The sequence below is a fragment of the Anguilla rostrata genome, chromosome 15 (genome assembly GCF_018555375.3).
Source record: "Anguilla rostrata isolate EN2019 chromosome 15, ASM1855537v3, whole genome shotgun sequence".
Classification (NCBI taxonomy): Eukaryota; Metazoa; Chordata; class Actinopteri; order Anguilliformes; family Anguillidae; genus Anguilla; species Anguilla rostrata.
Window position 1 is genome coordinate 20003900 of NC_057947.1, and position 19860 is coordinate 20023759.

The 19860-nt window shown below is 43.5% G+C and overlaps 1 protein-coding gene across 2 annotated transcripts in view; it reads right to left on the reverse strand.

Moving 5' to 3' along the window:
* Positions 1-2143: 2143 nt before the first annotated feature.
* The window catches only part of epha3 (eph receptor A3), a 107367-nt gene continuing 89650 nt past the window's right edge, over positions 2144-19860 (reverse strand). Inside the window, exons 14-18 of one of the 2 annotated variants that reach the window (XM_064310339.1) lie at positions 18118-18267; positions 16057-16250; positions 11565-11720; positions 7022-7114; positions 2144-5478 (exon numbers count right to left, since the gene is read on the reverse strand). In XM_064310339.1, the coding sequence (XP_064166409.1) occupies positions 7039-7114; positions 11565-11720; positions 16057-16250; positions 18118-18267 (576 nt within the window). In that variant the 3' untranslated portion in view covers positions 2144-5478; positions 7022-7038. The remainder of the gene's footprint in view (positions 5479-7021; positions 7115-11564; positions 11721-16056; positions 16251-18117; positions 18268-19860) is intronic. The other variant, XM_064310338.1, reaches the window with a different exon arrangement.

The window sequence follows — 19860 nt, forward strand, 5'->3', positions numbered from 1 at the left end:
TCAAGTAGTTAACTTAGCTACGATGCTTCTGAAACAGTACAGAGCACAGCTACTCGGCAGTGTTCCCTGGGGCTTCTCAGTCACATTCTTCACTCTCAGGGAGCAAAGCTTAACTTGATTGAACCACATTAGCACCCCTTGCATTTCTAAGATTTTTTGGTTAAAGAACAACTGTAACCCGCTCTCCCACAGCCTTACATCGTCACTGCAATAGAAAATCAACCATTTATATCCAAACAGGTTTAATAACGTGACACAGTCTCGTGTGTAACTAGCCCTGCAGCCCAGGTACATAGCAATTGGTGAAATGGGATTGAACCTCTATGGTGTCTAACTCTGATTACACTTTGGGAAGTACCACTGCAGGCATTCTCCAAAAAATGCCTGCAGTGTCATATTTTCTGGGTTAAAAAACAGTATCTCTTTATTGTTCTGTGACTGCATTTCCAATATCATTGAATCTGATTTATGTCAGGTGGTAAATAGCATTTCAAAAACCCACAAAGACTGGTTGAGCAATGCAACAGATTTGTTTTGCTTAAGATAATAATTGTAGCCAGGGAAATGGCCAAAATAATTTTTTTTTTTTGTATATTTAGGTAGCAAAATAAAGTCTAAAATATATCCATAAGCTAATGTATCATTAACTAGTGAAATATTTGGGCTTTCCAGTCAAGTAAAAGGCACAACTTTGTTAGTTCATAAATTGGCTTATCATTGAATGTGTCTGAATTGCTGCAAGCAACACATATATAAGCTAATTATCCATGCTACCAAAATGTCTACTGAAATAGCCTAGGAACTATTCATTATATAGCCCATGCCAATACATGATATTGTCTGCGTCAAACAGTACATGTCAATGCACAATAGCATCCAACTGGATAGCATTCTGGATTTAAGTACAGGTGCCTGCATTGTTTTAGCTAGCATTGTGCCAGCTGCCTTAAACATATTGTCACACACCAAGCGTGACACCCCGGGAAGGGAGATGCGGCAGTGCCGGGGAACACCATTGTCTGTCGCATGGAGAGACAGCGCACCCACACAAACATGAAATAAAATAAATGGACACCTTCACACTTCCCCCTCACGAGTTCCGGGCAAAAACAATAAACTAAAACAACAAGCTAAAAAAACAAAGACAAAAGAAAGTAAAACAGAGCAGCAACTTTTTAGTTCCCTGCTCTGTAGGTGACCTGCCTTCCCGGCCAGGTCCAGCTAAGTAACCCAGCTAAGGATTCCTTTCCATTTTAGTGCTCAAAATAAAACGAAATGAAAATCATAACTGCGCTCTCTGTGTTAGCTCCCGGTCTCGGCCCCAAACTGTGGAGAGCAGCACACCTTTAAGCACCTGGTGTGATTAGCTAACGCAACCCAGGTGCGTGAGCTCTCTCCACCAGCCGGCACAGCTGAGACCAATCCGCCTCTCCGGCGGACCGACTGCTACACATATGTAGCTGTGTTCTAACCCAAGTTCAGTTCTCCACCAGTAAGCATCCATTACTGTATTAAAGCTGTCAAAGGCTATTTTTCCTTCATGAATTGTACAGCTTTTTGACGGTGTAATGAGATACAAGCATGGTTAATCTGGCTGTATTGTCCTTGCACTGCAAGAGCAACTATGTATCCATTCATGATTTATATTAGCTGGGATGGTACTCTTGTCAGACAGTATTTTTGTAAGACACTGTCCTCACACATGCAACAGAAATGGCCAATGAAAAATCTTTGTGTAACAAGAATCAAATGAAATACATGAAATATAAACATTGAATATAAAGATGTATTTCTGTTTCACAAAAAAACAACATACTTGAGACTTAAGTAGTAAATACTGATGCAAAAACGATGCTGAATCAATGGCCCCATTTTTTGCTCATTTTTTACATAAGGGGGAAACAAAAGAATGAGAGACAGTTTCTCAGCATTCATTCTTTGAAAAATATTTTCATTAAGTTTATTATAAAAATATAAATGTTTCCACTACAAATCATTTTACATTAGTAGAAGGCCATCTACATTTGCACACGCAAGCACAGACACACACGCAGACACATATACACACACTCGTACGAACACACAAACGTGCACCCACACACAAATCTATTAAAAAAAGGACTGGGAGGGGCTGACGACAGTATTGCTCTTTGAAAATCATGTTTATAAAGTAAATACAGAACACTGATAAACTTGTCACATAACCATGCCATAAGTTACTGTATGCTACAAACAAAACATTCAAATTTTCACCTTTGACAAATAAATAGGTAAATCATAATTGCTTTTTTTAAAATGTAAAAACAATATAATACAAAATAAAAATAGTACAAAGATTTTTTTTCTTTTTTAAAATGTTGCACAAATATATATATGGCATATATATATGTACATACATACAAACGTTTGTACAAAGTGATGGCCATGTAATTGAGAGTACCTCTAGTTTCACCATTGCTTTTATTATATTGTCATGTATACATATGCACATGCTAATAGAGAAGGGTGCTGACTCACTCACAGACAGGTGAGGGGGCAGGGTGGGGAAGGGTAGAGAAAGGGTTTTGCGTGGGTGTTCCTACAATGGCATGGAGAAAAATGGCCGTCAGGGGGCCGGTGCTCTTTTTCTCCATTGACTTGAAAATCCATTCTTCAGTGAAAAAGCTGAGCAGAGCAAAGGGGCCCATGGTGCTGATGACAGCACGTGCTGGTGCTTTACCTACACCAAGACCGGCCTGACGTGGCACGGATTTAGAAGAGGACAAAAAATGGAATCAGAACACCCTCCAGACAGAAATGCGCGTGTATAAGAAAACAAAATACAGGCTTTATATCCCATGTAAAGTGATTATGCGGCTCTTGGAGTTTGGTTTTGAAGAATGCGGGTCTCTGACTCCTACAAAACCTAGCTATTGTATGCATTTACAGCAGGCTTTAGTCAATCGCATGGTTTGACTCCATTATTGTCTGGATGAAAAACGCGCACCCTGAGTTTGATCCCCAAGTAAGGGATGCCCGAAATACCTGGTCAGGGTTGCTTATTAGCCTCCATCTTGTTTGCACGACTTTCATTTTCAGGCCAACCAGTGTTCTGCCATCAAGAAAGGCACAGTACCAGATCACAAATTGACTTACTGACAGATGGTGTTATACGAAATGTGTTAGTAACATTAATAGTGCATGTATCTATATACCAATGTTATACGTATGCCAGACCATGGGCAAGTAAATTTAGTGAAATACAAACAATTCCTGTGGATTGCTGAAAAAATTATTTTAGACGACTGTATTTTGATTTGCATATTTGTCGAAAATTCTCCAGGATTTGTAAGACTGTTTTCAAATGATACCAGTATCTAAAGGGTTACCATTTCATTACCATTCAGGGTGTCCCAGGTCAAATGTATGCATGCATGCATGTATGCATGTACAGTATGTATTTATTAATATACTGTATACATGTCTGTATGTAATTACATACTGTATGCACTGTATATATGAAGGCATGCATTTATTGGAATTCATGTAACGCTTGGAAAAAAGTGTTTTGTATGTATTGCATTTTTTCACTGCAAATTCATTGAATTTCAAACCATTTTCTATGCACATGGATCAAGGCATTTGATCATATATTTATTTTATATAAGACAATTGTGCAATATAGACATATAAAAAAGGAAATTTCAATTAAAAGACACATAGGGTGAGGTATAACCCGGCTGGCATAAGTCACATGATAATTTCAGAGTCACCTGAGGTGACAGTGAAATACCAAACAGCACAATCCTGGACAATCCTGGAGGGACACAGATCTACAGAGCTTCTGAGAAAGGGTTGGGGACAGCTGGTTTAGCACTGCCATGTTTAGTCTTCCATGGCTAGCTCTGAAATAAAAAGTCAAGATGATGTGAAGATGAACTGGGGGAGATGCAGCTTGGATGAGCGCAGAAGATATACGTTGGTTACAGTGAATGGTGTACCATTCAGAAATCACACATGAACAATGGTAAATGCAGACTGTGTTAAAAGTGCTTTAAAATTTCAATAAAACGAGTATTGAGCTGAACACGGAAAGTGTAAACTGCAGTTGTGTCAAAACCACTGACAGAAATGTCTGTGACATTTTGTGATGCATTAAATCTCTGGAGTTCTTGAAATATTTAAGAACTTGTTGCAGATACAGCGTTTTTAATACAGATACAAAGGAGTTACATTTCTGGCATCAACACAGTCATTCACAATGGAGTTGAATGACAGTGACTTCTTTAAAGTGATATTTTCATTCTATGAGAAACAATATTCTGGCTTTATTGGCTTTTGTAACCCAGCAAACCATGCAAACAGTGCCTGACTCCTGTAACAAAGGAACACTTTGTAACAGTCTTTTTCTGGATTCATGAGCGCTACTTTCTGAGAAAGACACCAGAGCTGCAGGCTTGAAGTGGGTACACGGAGCAGTAATACGTAAATATGTAAAAGTCAAATACATAAAAGTCAAAACGGCAGACAAATGAGAACACCGCATGATATTATTGCTGAATGAGTGGTATCTTTGCAAACCTCGGCCAGAAGCTGAAAGCAGTAAGAGACAGGGGACCTGGTCCCCGACTCTTTGAGTGTCCTGAGTCCATTATGTCACAAACCTTAGGGGATGACTCTGCAGTCTCGTGGACTCATTACTTCCCGTGGACTTTTTGGGTCGTACCGTGCTTGGCTTTCCGTGAGTCAGGCCAGGCCGAACCCGCGGGCGGCGGCAGAGGAAACAGCCCGGTGCGGGTGCGAACGGGCCTGAAGCGGATAAAGCTGTCTGCTCGAGCCGATGGCCCGAGTGAATTCATCTCCCCGACTCCAGGTGCAGCTCCCAGCTAAGGGAACCGTTTGTTCCTGCTAAGCATTACTACAGGCGTGAGCCGCGCCCGCGCTGCGTGTTAAGAGCTCACGGCGGTAACCGCTCGGACGAGACCAAGCCCGCTCGTGATATTTATGTTTTCCTGTCTTGCCGGTCTCGTCACACACGTGCGCAGGCCTCGGTTTCCACGGCGATCCACGCCGCGCACCCAGTGAGAGAGTGGGCAGCCCGCCCCCGACCTCCCCAGGCCTCAAAGTTCCCCCGCCCCAGAGCTAGATGTCTCTTCCATTTCTGTGGCCCTGGGTTATAAGGCAACTCGTCATAGATGGGGAAACCCGGCCAGTGAGCCCCACAATCCCTGGAGGAGGGGGGGAGGGGGCTAGGGATGCCACTGTCACTCTTCAGGGAAGTTGCCCTTTGCCGTGTAAAAATACCATAACATTTATTGAATGCGTCCTCTTTATTCGTCACATATGGAGTTCCCGTCTGTTTTAGCGAAAAGCGGCGGCGGTCTCTCGTGGAATCACACGGGCACAGGGCCGTTCTTTGCGTGTGTTTCAAGCGCTTTGATGCTGCTCACAATCTTCTTCGGAGGTCCTACGATCGTCACACCAACCTTTTTGAAGTCCCTGAGAGACAGAGGAGAGAGGGCCCGTGAGCAGCACGAAACGCAGCACCCCTCTCAGACATAAGTGTCACACCCTCGGTGCTGTTCCACCATCCGTCCTTAGCGCTGTGATCCAAGCGTCATGATGCATTTAAGCTGACAGAATTGAGTTAATGACAGAGCAATGGCATTGCTGGAGGACTGACTGACACAGGGGTTACACCTTTAAGCGCCTATCATGGATTCTAAGTATTTCATGAGACAATAAAAAACCAAAATGACCACAGCTCAAAACCCCCTGACGACTCGAGAAGGATTGGAATGAAATGTTCCAAGACTGATTGTAAATCACAGTTCTCATTAATATAAGATGGATCACTGAGATTATTAAGTGCAAATTGTTTTGGGGTTTGATTCAAGGAGCCCTTAGGGGTCTGAAAAACAAAAAAAATAAAATGACCAAACCAGAGCAAATCCCAAAGCTTTAAATTTTAAGTCTTTCTGACAAGGCCACACTTAGGTGTGATTTACAAGCTGTGTATGATTCCAAAAGCCCTGAGAGATCTTGATTAAATTGAAGTATGAGCCCCACATTTACCTAATGAAATTACAGTAGGTTCACATGGGTTTTTGAAAAATATGTCATAGCACCAAGAGCAGCCAAAACAATAAGGCTTTTATAATGAAGTTAAACATGAAGATGGAGACTGTCACTCAAATCCCTAGCCCTTAGAAACTATTGGGTTTTGAGTGCATTACTACAAAATGTAATTCCAAAAAATATTTAAGGCATAGCTTTAATCAATTTCAATATTTAAACATGCAGTCTTTTAAGTGTGTCCCCAAAGATATTTCTCCAGCATTGAGAATTAATTTGCATAGGCACTGCAGTGATGCATAGGCAGTGCAGTGAGTACTAAACTCAGCTGATTCTGCCTCATGACCAATTGCAGCACTGAACAATACCACTTAATCACCTCCACGCCTTCATAAATCCATGTAGTAGCTGGATCACAGCTCTAAAAGTCAGAATGGAACAGCACCAGTACATTTCTGCTCTTTACCTGAAACATACGGCATAGCTCATTATTCAATTAGTTCCATGCATCGGGTGACAGAAGCATTTATCACTGGGCCACATTTTCTCTCCAAACTTACCAGAATGGCTACATTCGTTCCATGCATTTCTAAGACAGGAAATGTTAAAGTGTGTGGGGGGGGGCGGAGATTGTCACAATCTTCTCTCAGTATCTAGAGCTTCACACGTTATAATTATGCATGATATGGAAAAACGTTAGTACCAATATCCACACTGCCACACACTGTGAGATTAGAAATGACAAAGAAAAAACAACAAACAAAACATAGCAGCTCGTTCCTTGCTGGTTGTTCACATCGCAGCGCATTAGTATAAGCAGACCTAGGTTATAGTGAAGCAGAGCTTGTTTGTCCTCAGTGTTGTTGTCCTGGTCTCCTCTAGCCAGCTCTGTGCGTGCGTGCAGTGCCTTATGCAAGCGAGGGGTTTGCAGGCCAGACAGCACGCCGTGAGCCGAGCTCAAACCCACCGTCCGGTCTTTAGGGGTTAAAGTGTGGTTATTCCCATGGCCTGCTCCCAGTCGGGGCAAGTGGCTGCTGGCCTTACCTCAGTCAGGCAGATTCTATGGACAAAGTAAACCTTTAGCATGACAGCGACTCACCCTCAGCCTCCTCTTCCCCATTGACGGCATCGCTGTGTGGCCCGTTCAGTGAATTTTTCCTCCCTCTGACTTGTAATGCTTATTTGTGGCATAGAACTAATTGTATTTAAAATAAATAAAACTGGTGGGAATATAGTTTAATTGACAGCTCTAATGAGCCCCCAACCCAGGTCTCTCCCGACCCAGACTTGGCCCAAAGAATTTGAGACAAAGTGGTTCTTGCGATATTCATTTGGAGGGACAAACCTGTCACAAACACATGGTTCCCACAGCATCATTGGTAAACAGTGGCAGACAGTAGACAACCAGTCAAATGAACAAAAACCCTTTTAAAGTAACCATCTGGAGCACATGGAGTTTCTTAGCAACACTGAAAACATCAATGTTTGCACAAATGCATTTCATAGAAAAAAGTACAATGAATTCAATTCCAACAAAAACAGCAAGCAACGTAGCAGAGGAGCGTGCTTTCGTGCGGGTGGTATTTTCTGAGAATAATTAATGCGCTAAGATATTCTAAACAGAGTGTAAGCAGCTGAACAAACTGAGCATAAGGGCGGCCGTAATTCACTGAACTGGCGCGGTCGCCCTGCTGTGGCATAAGGGCGGTATCAGGGAGGGGGGGGTGAGCCAAATGAGCCAACACAGAAGGTGGACACTGACACTTCTTTAGAGTTCCAGACAATTTATACAAGTGACACAGACACACTCCAAGTGACAATGTGTGCTGTCAGCCGCCTAGCAAGAGGCAAAGAAAATCAGTGAAGGTCGTGGTCTGTTGATGCTGTACAATACATTGTGCAATATAATTTTGGACTTAATTTTGGAGTAATGACCATGTGTCATTTCCCATAATGATCTGTTTTGGTTGGATTCTGAGTCCTAGTGCACATGGCCTCTGCCATCCTACACCCTTGGAGATATGGGAACATTTTAATCGTCCTTTGGACATTAACACTGAGGTGTAGCTCATATTCCTTGATTTGCTAGTATTTCAAAGTGTGTGTGCAAAGTGTGAGTCAATTCCTTAACCATGTGTCAACTTAGGAAACAGACAGCACTCAAAGTTTCTCAGACCAACGGCTCACTTCTTTTGAAGTGCTCCCTATTCCCTGTGCAGTTGTGTTATTCCTAACATCGGCAGTACAGCACATTAATCATCTTTCTCAAACAAAACAAGAGCAAATGTCTTTGTTCGCACGGAAACTTTGGCTCCTTCACCAGCCTGCAGAGCAGGCAGCTAACACCCGCGTTCACAACCCGTTTAATTACCGAGGCATTAATCTTAATTGCCTAACTGTTTTCAGGTTAATGCATAGACAGCTCCCACTTAATGGTCTTCTGGGAACTCATAGGGTTCTTAAAGGATTTCCCATTTCACCCGGAGCACAAATCCTGAGAGCCCAGAATGGACATGATGTAGGAGTCTCAGGACTAATCTGATAAAACACATTTCATTTTTGAACATCGGGTTTCTCTCTCTGCAGATGGTAAAGTCCGTGTCCAGCAGCCTTAAGCAGTTTTGTCGCATGCATAATGAAAGAGCCAAAAAGCCAGTTAAAGGATCTCTTAAAAAAAAACAAAAAACAGAGCCACCGGTGAAAGGCTATGAAAGCTTCCCAATCTATTCTCGGACCCTTAACGAGGAGAATGCCGGCACTGTGACTGGTCCGAGAGCTCGCTGTTGTACCAGGAGTCAGGAGTACCGTGGCGGTGTGTGGTGTGAACTCGGACATGTCCCTCCCTTCATCCTGCGAGCCAAGAAGCTCCAGCGTTGACTCATCCAGATCATTAACGGATGACAATCAGGAACTCATTAAGGAGAACGATGCTGATGACTACAGCTGGAACACCATGTTTCAGGGCTATAACTCATATTTCCATCTCGCCAACATCTGCTGTTGTGGTGTACTTTACAAGCGCGTGGAAAAAGAGCACGGGCTAACATACTGTCTAAAGAACTGCAAAGGTCACAGACCAAGGCCAAAATGCATTGAGTACATCCGTGGATTATATTTTTCTCTGCGATGACTACAGTCTATAGGACTACAGTGCAGAAGTTAATTCTCTGAGCTTGCCATTCAAGGAACAGATAACTATAACCTCTCTTAAATTTTATGTAATTACATTAAAATGAGCTTTTCATAAGCCAGACTAGCTGGTGAAGAATGTCGTAAAAGACAGGTTACTTTGTATCGAATCATCTCCCAAAGCTGTCCCTATCTAAATTCAATTTGTCACAATTTATCCTTTGTAGGATTTTGAAAACCCAAGACAGGTTTATTCAGCACAGTTTGATTTTGAGGCAATAGATTTCTCTGACATGCTCAGATGTGTACCTTTAAAAAAAAAAAAAAAATCAAGTTCAAACCAGTAAGTGCTTAATATAAATCATATTAAAATTGAAATTATAGTTAACCAGAATAGAATTATCACATTAATTTGTGAGAGATTGACGTGTCATTGCATGTTCCAAAATTATCTTGAAACTAATTTACCAAATCACTGATCTGAAAAATAGACATTATTTTGTTTTATATATTGCAAATATTATTTCAAAATTAAAATGTTTTGACTATTCTGGATCAGGCCCCATTTGTGAAATAGCAGGCTGGATAGGGGGTGTGGCTAATGTGGTCATTGGCAGACTTTCAGCAATGAGGGCGGTCTTGGTGGGGAATGCATTTTTCCGTGACCTTGTTTAGATCAATAAATACAATACAAAGACTGTTTGGATCTCATCACAGTCTCACTGTATCTTACAGCCAAACAGGAACTAGAACGTTGTTCTGAAGCATTGTGCTAGCTGGGACCGTTGGTTCAGACGTGCGGCTGCAGTGGAGTGCGGAAAATCCAGCTCGCTCACTGGCCCTCACCCCCCCTCCGAATCTAATCCACATTGTTGGTGAGAGGGAGACGTTTGTGGTTGGTTATTTACACGGTCATCAGCGCAGAGAGCTTTCTGGGAGTGATTGCGTGCAGGGCCCATATTTAGACCCCCTCGTCTACATGGCTCAAGAAGACACAACAGCTGCTCCAAAGCCAGGGGTCTGATCTCCTTGATTACGAATGTGAAATTATTTACACTGTCAAATACCTTCTCAATTAAGTGGAACGACAGGGGCGTCTCCTGGGACGATAGCCGCGCAGAGAGACGGCCTCTGGCGTGCCACGATACCGCATTTCCCATAACCCACTCCCCCCAATCAACACCATGGAGCAGAAATAGGAGTTTATTATTAGAACTTTGCCTGAGTCAGCTGCTTTCCTTAACTATAAAGCCTGCCAGATGCAATTTGCCGAAGCCATTCCCAGCCGGTTCATTCTGTCAGGATCGTCATTTTATTCCTCCAATGTCTTTTTTTTGCCTTTCTGCTGTTGGACTTCGAACAGAAGCGGGCGTGGAAAAAAGTGCCATCATTACCAATTAAAATCAGACCAGCACTGGCACATTTAAGAGATTTACCCTAATCTGCGCCCCTAACTTGAAGGAGGCAGATTTGTAAACATTTCTCCTGTCAAAGGCGGATGGTACTGTACTAAATTTGGGGTGCCTATATCACGCAAGACTTTCTCAGGGGGGAAAAATCCCATTTGCATTCCCAACAGCATTTGTTTGTGTCTCGTCTGATCTCTTAAAGGCCACAAAAAAAAGTCTGGTGTAGCTTGGTCAAATTTCTCACAGGATCATTGTTGTCCCACCCATGCTTGGTCTGAGTGGGCACAATTCTTGAATAAACTGGGGGAACATTTTCTTCTCGTATTCCCCATCTCATAGGAAGCTAATTTAGCCACGATAGGCACTGACCAACCACAATTTTTCCTGTTTACTGTAACACTGTCACTGAGCAGTCTAGCCTCCAACACTTTAGTATTTGTCTTGGTTAGAAATAATACAAGGCCAAAAATCATCAAATAAATGATAACTGATACAGGAAGGTGATATATGATTAGATGTTTTTTGGGGAAACTATCCACACGCTAACATTAATCAGGCAGATACATTTTTTAAAAAAAGACACATTGACACTACTTAAAGAAAAGTGTGTGAACCTTCTATTTAAAAGTTGAAATTATAACATTATTTTAAATTGAAACAACTGAACCATTTTTTTATTAGTGACTAACACGTTATGTTACTAACAGATTCCAACCATCGATTACTCTTGTATAGGGCCAATTTAATTTAAAAAATTGAAAATGACACATTAAAACTGAATTCATAATTCAAAAGAGTTTAGAGTTGTCCGGCTTTTTTTGTAATCACATTGTTTGTGATCATTTGAATGAATAAAGGATACAATCAAAATCTAATCATGTTAGAAGGGTCACAAATATGTGTGGCAGCCATGTTGGAAGGATCAATAATAAATATGTGCTACTGCCATGCGAGAAGGTAAGGGTCTCTTACTCTGCAGAAGTCTTGGGCAGGGTGTCACAGGAGTTATAGCTCACACCAGTGAACACGTCCTTGCAAGGTAGCGTCCGCACGCTCTCTAGCCAGTCGCCCATGGCACGGAGAGCGGTTATTTCGGTGCTGTTTCGGTCCAGCAGCATGTTCGCGGGCCTGCAGAGGAGGGACAGCACAAGGGCAGAGGCAGTTAGCTGGTGACATTTCAGACCATTCTGCTGAGAAAGTAACATGAACACCGCTATGAATGCAACATTCAGACACGGAATGGCATTGCCTCTACTGCCTTGTGTTTGCCACCAGTCAGCGTCCTGGCCCACTGTAGGCAGGCCTTGGGTTCGACTCCCTCACTAATATCCCGCCCCCTCTCCCTACCACCCCCACCAACACCGCCACTCCCGTAAAAACTATATATTTCTAGTCTGCTATTCACATTTGACGCACGGTATGAAAATGTTATCGTTGAGAAAACAGGCTCATAAAAGTGCACGGTGCAGAGAGTGCACACAAAAGGCTAATAAACGTGGCCGGTGCAGCGGGTCCCCATAAGGAAATACCTGTGGAGAGGAGGGACTCTCTGCAAACTCTTTATCTGTTCAGTTCTTTTTCAGGACACGTTCCCTGTAGAAAGCCAATCTACACAACAACATTATTTATTCTCCTACATGGTCTTTTACACAATTTCTGATGATTTCCCAGTATGCTTATTGCCGCGGTTTATTGGGAATGAAGTGTATGCGTACGTTAAAGACTTACACATGTGAAATGATATATGGAAGCCAAAATACCACCGACTGTGCGTGTTAGCATTAAAAAATGAGAAAAGCAAATGCTCAACTTTTTGTTTACGACGTGTGCATGCACACACAAAGTAGAAAGAATGTAAGAATGACTATAATTATAGCTTTTAATAAATGAAATGACAGCAACAGCACACCAGCACAAAATTAACAAAAATTTGACATAAAACAAATCCTATTTCAATATAAAATATTCAGGCTGCATAGTTTGTATGTTTTATATAATTCGATTTGAAGAATTAAATTTAAATAGAAGCATCAAATCTAAAATAATCCTAAACATAATTAATTACTCTAACTAAACTAATGGCATTTTAAATGAATCTGATTTATTCCAGGTATAACCAAATTAAAGACAGGGAACTATGTGGATTTCTGACAGGGGGCGTTTCGGCCAGTATTAGCTGGGCTCTGCACAGTCCGGTCTTGCTGTGCTGTAAGACGGCTCACGGCTCCACAAAACCCTCCAGCAAAATAAACTAAGTGACTGCACCATTCAGCTCCTTAGCAAATATAATCTGACCCTCCCACACCCTGGTCCCACTGTATCTTTAAAATCAACCAGTCCGCTCCCCAACAACATGGCCTGAATAGAGCCCCTGGAACAATAAGGGGTGTGCAGCCACCTCCAGTAATACTCTACGTACTCTTAACTGAGTCTCTGCCAATGCACGGTCCCCAGACTGCACCTGATCAGCAACCAGAGAAAAGCAGAACTCCCTACTCAGGAAATGAGATTATGCTTCCCTTGGAAGCCTTTATTTTTAGACTGTAAATAAACACATTATAATACCAGGAAGCTCAGCAACCAACGCACACATACACACGTTTTCAAAAAGTGAAATTCTGGAGCCATAATGAATGATAGCGAGATATAAAGAATAAAATCTTGCCCCTTACATGGTGTGTGTGTGTGTTTGTGGGTGTGTGTGTCTGTGAGACCCATCTCTAGGGACACTACAAGTGAGGTCATTCAGAGGTACTGTGCCGTTGCTACCGCTACCATATGCACACAAAGCTCACACCTGGGTCACTGCCAAAGACACAGGTCTTTAAGACACAGTATCCGCACCTTTTCCCTAACAAACACAGATTAAAACATGCAATAAATGTATATCCATTTACATGCTGACAAATCTATTTCATGTTCAACATGTATATAATGTAGCCATGTAGTCCTGTGATCAGCAGAAGGCTAAGGCTGATATGAAAAACAGACAGTTCTTGCAGCTTGAATCCCCGAATGCTTTGTTAGCCATTACATTCCTGATATGTTTCCCAGTACAAAGACAAAGATTGTCTGTGTCTGATCGAATATTGAACAAATTCATGCAGATAACAGACTTAGCAGAATGCCAAACAGAAACAGAGCTTCCACAGAGCTCCCTTTTTGTTCATGGTATTTTTTATTTTTTTAAATAACGGCTATCATAACGGCAAAGATCTAACTTCAGGAGCTACGTGGCTCCAGGCATGCAGGAGAACTATCGATCCAAAAAACTTCACTCCACACAACTTTCTTAACCCGTGCCCATATGTGGTAAACTGAACATGACCCTGGTTTTCTTTTCATGTTTTTTCTTTTTGCTTGTTTTTTTTTTTTTTTTTGCGTCTTTATGTGCAGATACAGCAGGGAATTCTCATGGTGTTATCTCTGACAGCAACAACAAAAAAAAAGCCAACAATGAGAGAAAAGGCAGGGGGACGAAGAGAACATGTTCGTAGCTGCGGGCGGCCCTGGTATCCACAGCCCCAGTGTAAATAGACCGCTGGAGCTCAAGATCACAACAAATAAGAGAAGTAAACAGCCGGTGTTCCAGCCTCTTTTTCCCTTTCTCTCTGTCTCTCCCTCTCCTCTCTTTTCCACTCATGGGGTGACCTTTAAATAACCACGGCTGCGTAGTATCTTGTTTTTTAGGGCCCCTGCGGGACGGTGGAGTGGAGAAGCTGGGCTCGTCTCTTCATAGGAAAGACATCTGGAGAGCTTAGTCACGGACAGGAATGCGTCTCTCGCTGTGAAGAGGTCCGCGATGCCCACCCCTCCCCTCCAGCCCCAGGCAGGGGGTCCTGTCGAGGGAGCCCCAGCATTCCCGCCATCTGCGCTGCCCCTGCCAGTCACCCCCGTCCCTCGGGCAGAGGTGCCTCGGCCCCGGGGCCCGCCCGCGGGGACCCTGCTCCATTAGCGCGTACCGCCGCAGACAAATGAGGTGCGCAGGCCCGGGCGCAGCTGCGGCTGGAGCCTCGCAGCGCCGATCCGCATCTTCTAATGCGCGCCATAAATCACCCGCCATCGCGCTCCCCCGGCTGCCCGTGTTAAAAGCCAATCAGGAAAATTACACGCCAAACTCCAAGGGACCCATTCCCACTTTCTTAAGAAATCATTAGTCACCTTTACCTGCTTTGATGTCTCCATAATAACACTGCTCCCAGTTACGCAACCAATGTCGCGTAGGCGCGCCGGCCCAGCGCCGGCCCAGCAGTGGCCCAGCAGCGGCACTGTGCTGGCTGTAGGTGGCTGTAGGGAACTACACAAACCATGGCTAAGAGCATTAAGGAAGGGGACACCCTTCTGGCTGTGCACAGTAATGGAGTGATACAGAGGCCACGTCAAGTTGATGAAAAAGTAAGACCGTCCAGCGTCAGCCTTTACCGCACTGCTGAAAACTCAAAACATTCAACCTCTGAATCTGAACACGTACACGTCTGTGTTCACACCATGACTCTGAGAATCAGGAAGCAGGAAGCCAGCAGTTGCTTATACCAAATTGTTTCCTGTCTGCAAACAATGCAACTTTTCCATAAACAGAGGACGCCAGTCTTGGGGAAAAGAATCCAGTGTAAAATCTGTGCAGTGCAGTACATATTTGTGTCCCAGTGATTACAGGGCTCAGCTGCTGGAGGGGTGAGTGGGTGACAGATATGTTAGGATGAGTCTTGAAAGCAGATACTGCATCCTTTCATTGCCTTACAGTAAAGCTTCTGCAGTCACTGATTATCAGCATTCAATGATAACCACGAAAAGCAGGGATCAGGGAAAATCGATCAGAGAAATGACTGAGGAAGTGAATGAAAAATCATTCAGGGAAGTGATTGCTTTTGGACGCGACGGGGGAACAGATCAGTGAAGTGATTGCGAGATGACTGGGGAAGTGATAGGGGAACAGATCAGGGAAGTGACTGGGAGATGACTGGGGAAGTGATAGGGGAACAGATCAGGCAAGTGATTGGGAGATGACTGGGGAAGTGATAGGGGAACAGATCAGGCAAGTGATTGGGAGATGACTGGGGAAGTGATAGGGGAACAGATCAGGCAAGTGACTGGGAGATGACTGGGGAAGTGATAGGGGAACAGAACAGGGAAGTGATTGGGAGATGACTGGGGAAGTGATAGGAAACAGATCAGGGAAGTGGTTGGGAGATGACAGAGGAAGTGATAGTGGAACAGAACAGGGAAGTGATTGGGAGATGACTGGGGAAGTGATAGGAAACAGATCAGGGAAGTGGTTGGGAGATGACAGAGGAAGTGATAGTGGAACAGAACAGGGAAGTGATTGAGTGATGACTGGAGAAGTGATAGGAAACAGATCAGGGAAGTGATTGAGTGATGACTAGAGAAGTGATAGGGGACAGATCAGGGAAGTGCTTGTGGAAGGCACGGGCGAATTGGTGGAGGGAGGGGCGGCCGGTGTCACCTGGAGGCGGTGTTGGCGATGATCTTCAGGCTGCCGGGGTTGCGGATCAGCTTGTCCAGGATGCTGACAATCTGCTCGAATTTGGGCCGGTTGTTCCTGTCCTTCTGCCAGCAGTCCAGCATCAGCTGGTATAGAGCAGCAGGGCAGTCCATGGGGGGCGGCAGCCGGTACCCCTCATCCACTGCCTTGATCACCTGCGTCCCAAACAAAGGAGGGCGGGGTCTTAAATTGATGCATTACAACCACTGATTTACATAAAGGGAGGTCATCTGCTGGGATTTTAATACCTCTGATTTCACCCAATCAAAGACAATATTTTCTTTTCACAGTCAATAATTGAACCTTTGAAGCTTTCTTAACACTAGGACGGCCCTCATTATGTGCTACAAATGATGCATTTAAGTTTGCATGTAAATCAGTATAATTACTCCATGTAAAAATGTAACATGATAAAAAATAATACATTTGTTGTGTTTAGACATGTTATAACACACACCAGAAGACAAAAGCTTTGCTTTTAAAATAACAAAATGTACTTGAAATAAACAATTGTTCTCATTGCACTGCATTACTAGAACAATGGCTGTGTTTCACACAAATGTTTAAGTATTGCCAATGCCTCTTGCCTACTGTGCAGGAGTAGCATTTACTGTACAGATATACAGGGATATGCATGTGTTGAAAAATGTTGGATATGCACTGAAGGTTTTTTTTTACATTTTCATTTCATTTGCAAAACCTCTGTATAATAAGCTTTATTCAGCAATTTTGTGAACTGACTGCTAGATTATAGGGCATGGGGTGTTCTACAGGCAACTGAATGACTGGTTGGAATGTTTGCAGGTGATGCTAATTGTGGGCCTATTTAAGATCAGCTGTGCTAATAGGGCCTTTTTTTGTAAACTTGGTTTTGGTAGTGTGGTTTCATAGCTGTTGCCTACTGTAGCATTTGGAGGAGCTGGTCAGCTGGAAAGCAGTCCAGCTACAGAGCGGGGAACTGAAATAGTAGTTGGCTACTGATTATAGCGTTACTTTAACACGTTGTCTTCAAAATGACTGTGTAAAGTAATAGGAACAATCAACGGGTGCTGCCCAATTCAAATGATTATTCCTTTATTTCTTTCTTTTTTTCTTTGTACAGAAAGAAACCAATGCCACGCTTTTCAAGTAATATATTCAGGAAAATCACAAATGGATAGATGCAGTTTAAATAACCCCAGTAACTTGCAATTCGATACCCCCAAATGCCACAAGATTTGCTGCGCCCTTTCAGGTGTTAGCTGCAAGCAGCCATTTGTGTGTCTGCATATATATATATATATTTAAAACTATGCTGTACATGAAAAATTCTTATAATATTAATGGGAGCTTTTGACCTTTCAATTATCCCAAATAAATCATTATAATCTTTTCAACTTCTGAATTCCAGCAAATGTGTCTCAGGGATCCTCCCCCATTGCCACACAAATCTAAAAGTGAAACAAGCTTGAGGGCAAGGGGCCAGCTTTCCCCCATGTTAAACACAAATGTGAAATGTAAAGTGCGACTGAGGCTGAATATCGGAAATGTCTGGCGAGATTTATTTTGCTTTTCGGCACTGCATCACCAATGACATGCTAATCTAGTGTAAATAAACTCAGGCTCTGCCCAGTGTCGGAGAACGGCCTCACAAAGACAGGGGGGACGGGGGTGGTGCCAAGGTGGGCCCCATCCCTGCTGCAAGAGACGATCGACAAACAGACTGTCATCGCAGAGCCTGTCCTGGTTTATTTTTCAGGGGACTCTGATTTCATTTTAATGTGTCTGCAGATTAAAGCGAGGCACTTGTTTTCTCTATATTATTTTTTCTGCGCCCGTGTTGGCCTCCGGTGTCTGGCAGTACACAGGCGACCGTTGTCCTGGAGACTGCTGTTGGTGACAGATTCCGTCTGCCACCTGGCCCCCGACATGCATTACATCCTCTCAGAAAATTTGCTCCCCGCTGTTGGCTGTCCATGCACTTCCTGATTGGACATGTCTCAGTAAGTTCTCTCCATAGGACGCAGCCTCCCGCACACTCACGTCCTGATTGGACATCTCCCAGTAAGGCCTCTCTCCATATGACATGACCTCCCACAGCACAATGCCATAGCTCCAGGCGTCGCTGGCCGAGGTGAACTTGCGATAGGCGATGGCCTCGGGTGCCGTCCACCTGATCGGTATCTTGCCACCCTGAGAAAACAGAAAAGGGAAACAATGTTCAAAATCCCCGGAGATAGGTGAAATCTTATCAATGGCAGAAAAGCATTCTCTCATGATACATTTTGTCCTCCTAATTTACAAAAAAAAGCATTGCATTTGAGTTATTTTAATTAAATGTGCCTTCTTTCATGCTATGCACTTGATGTAATTACATTGATTAATTATTTGCTTTGGTAAACTATTTAGTATTTTTATACAGTTATTTTTTCACATACTCTACAACTATTAAAATTATAAGGAAATGACATACAGTAAGTAGCTTAAACAGAAAATAATAATTGCGAATCGAGCTGATAAGGTACTATAGCAAAGTTTCACAAACCGGAATGAGCCACCAATTAAATTTGACTTGTTTGTCGCAAAGGCTATGTCTGGCAGAGCATCAGCCACCTTTGTGAATTCGCTCCCACACATCAGAGCACAGTGTGTTTAACCTGACAAAACAACTTCACGATTTGAAGGGAACTGAGCAGATAGCGCTTACTATTCAGGGCTTTGAAACCAGAATGAACCATGAACGTGTGAAGAGACCTGCGATGTGGACGGGCGGTAAATTAAAGGGCGCTAAGATTAACAGCGGGTGCCAGAACCCCCCCCGAAGCGCGGCTAGCCTCGTTTCATCTCAGCGGCGCGGTCCCGTGGGGGCGAGGGCCCGTGTTGACGCCGCTCTGAGGAAGCCTGGGTCGGAGAACCGGCCCTTGTGCTCGCGGCAGAGGGAGGGGAGCCAAAGCTAACCGTCTGCTCGGCCAAAGCACACAACTCCTGCCCCACGTTCCGCAAACAGGCGAGCCTCAAAAAATAAACGCACTTCAGCGCCACCCCCCTCACGGGCCTGGACAAACAGCAGGGAGATTACAGCTCCTTAACATGCGCTTTGACGTCCACTTCACAGATCGCACTGAGGTGGAACGCTGAAAGGTTCTGGGCGAACTTTCAGACCAAAGATGAAAAGTGCCTCATCCCCCGTGAGACACATGATAATGAGGAGGCAGGATTGCAGGATGATGCTGGGCAGAGGAGGAGGTTGTTTTAATACTTCTCTACTTTTTTCCAGGATCCAGTGTCACATTAGAGCTCGGTTCCATGGGAGATAATTATCGGATGCTTAGGAAGGCAAAGCACACCTGAATCTATTCAGCTTATCAAGCACACTAGTATAAATGCTCTTCTTGCTTCTCAGTTAATTGTGTTGAAACTCATTGCCGGAAAGTACTTTTATTTTACAAACTGATATATTATGGGCAGTCCTCCATTTATGGCCATATAAGGTCTATTGCAGCACACCTAGCTGGAGTTTAATCCTCAAAAAAAAGTCCCAGACTGCAGACCGCAGTATTACAACTGGAACAGCTATCCAAAATAGTAATAAGGATTAGCTGTTGTAATGCAGTTCTATTATCTAGGGACATACACCTGAGGTTTAAACTCAGCTAAGCACACTGTAATTGATCCACAGTAACTAGCAACTAGCTAACCAACACTCAGAACCTTGCAAAACAACACCAATACTTGTGTCCTGTGTATAGGGGGGTGAGGACAAAGCCTGTCATTCGTCATGTATCC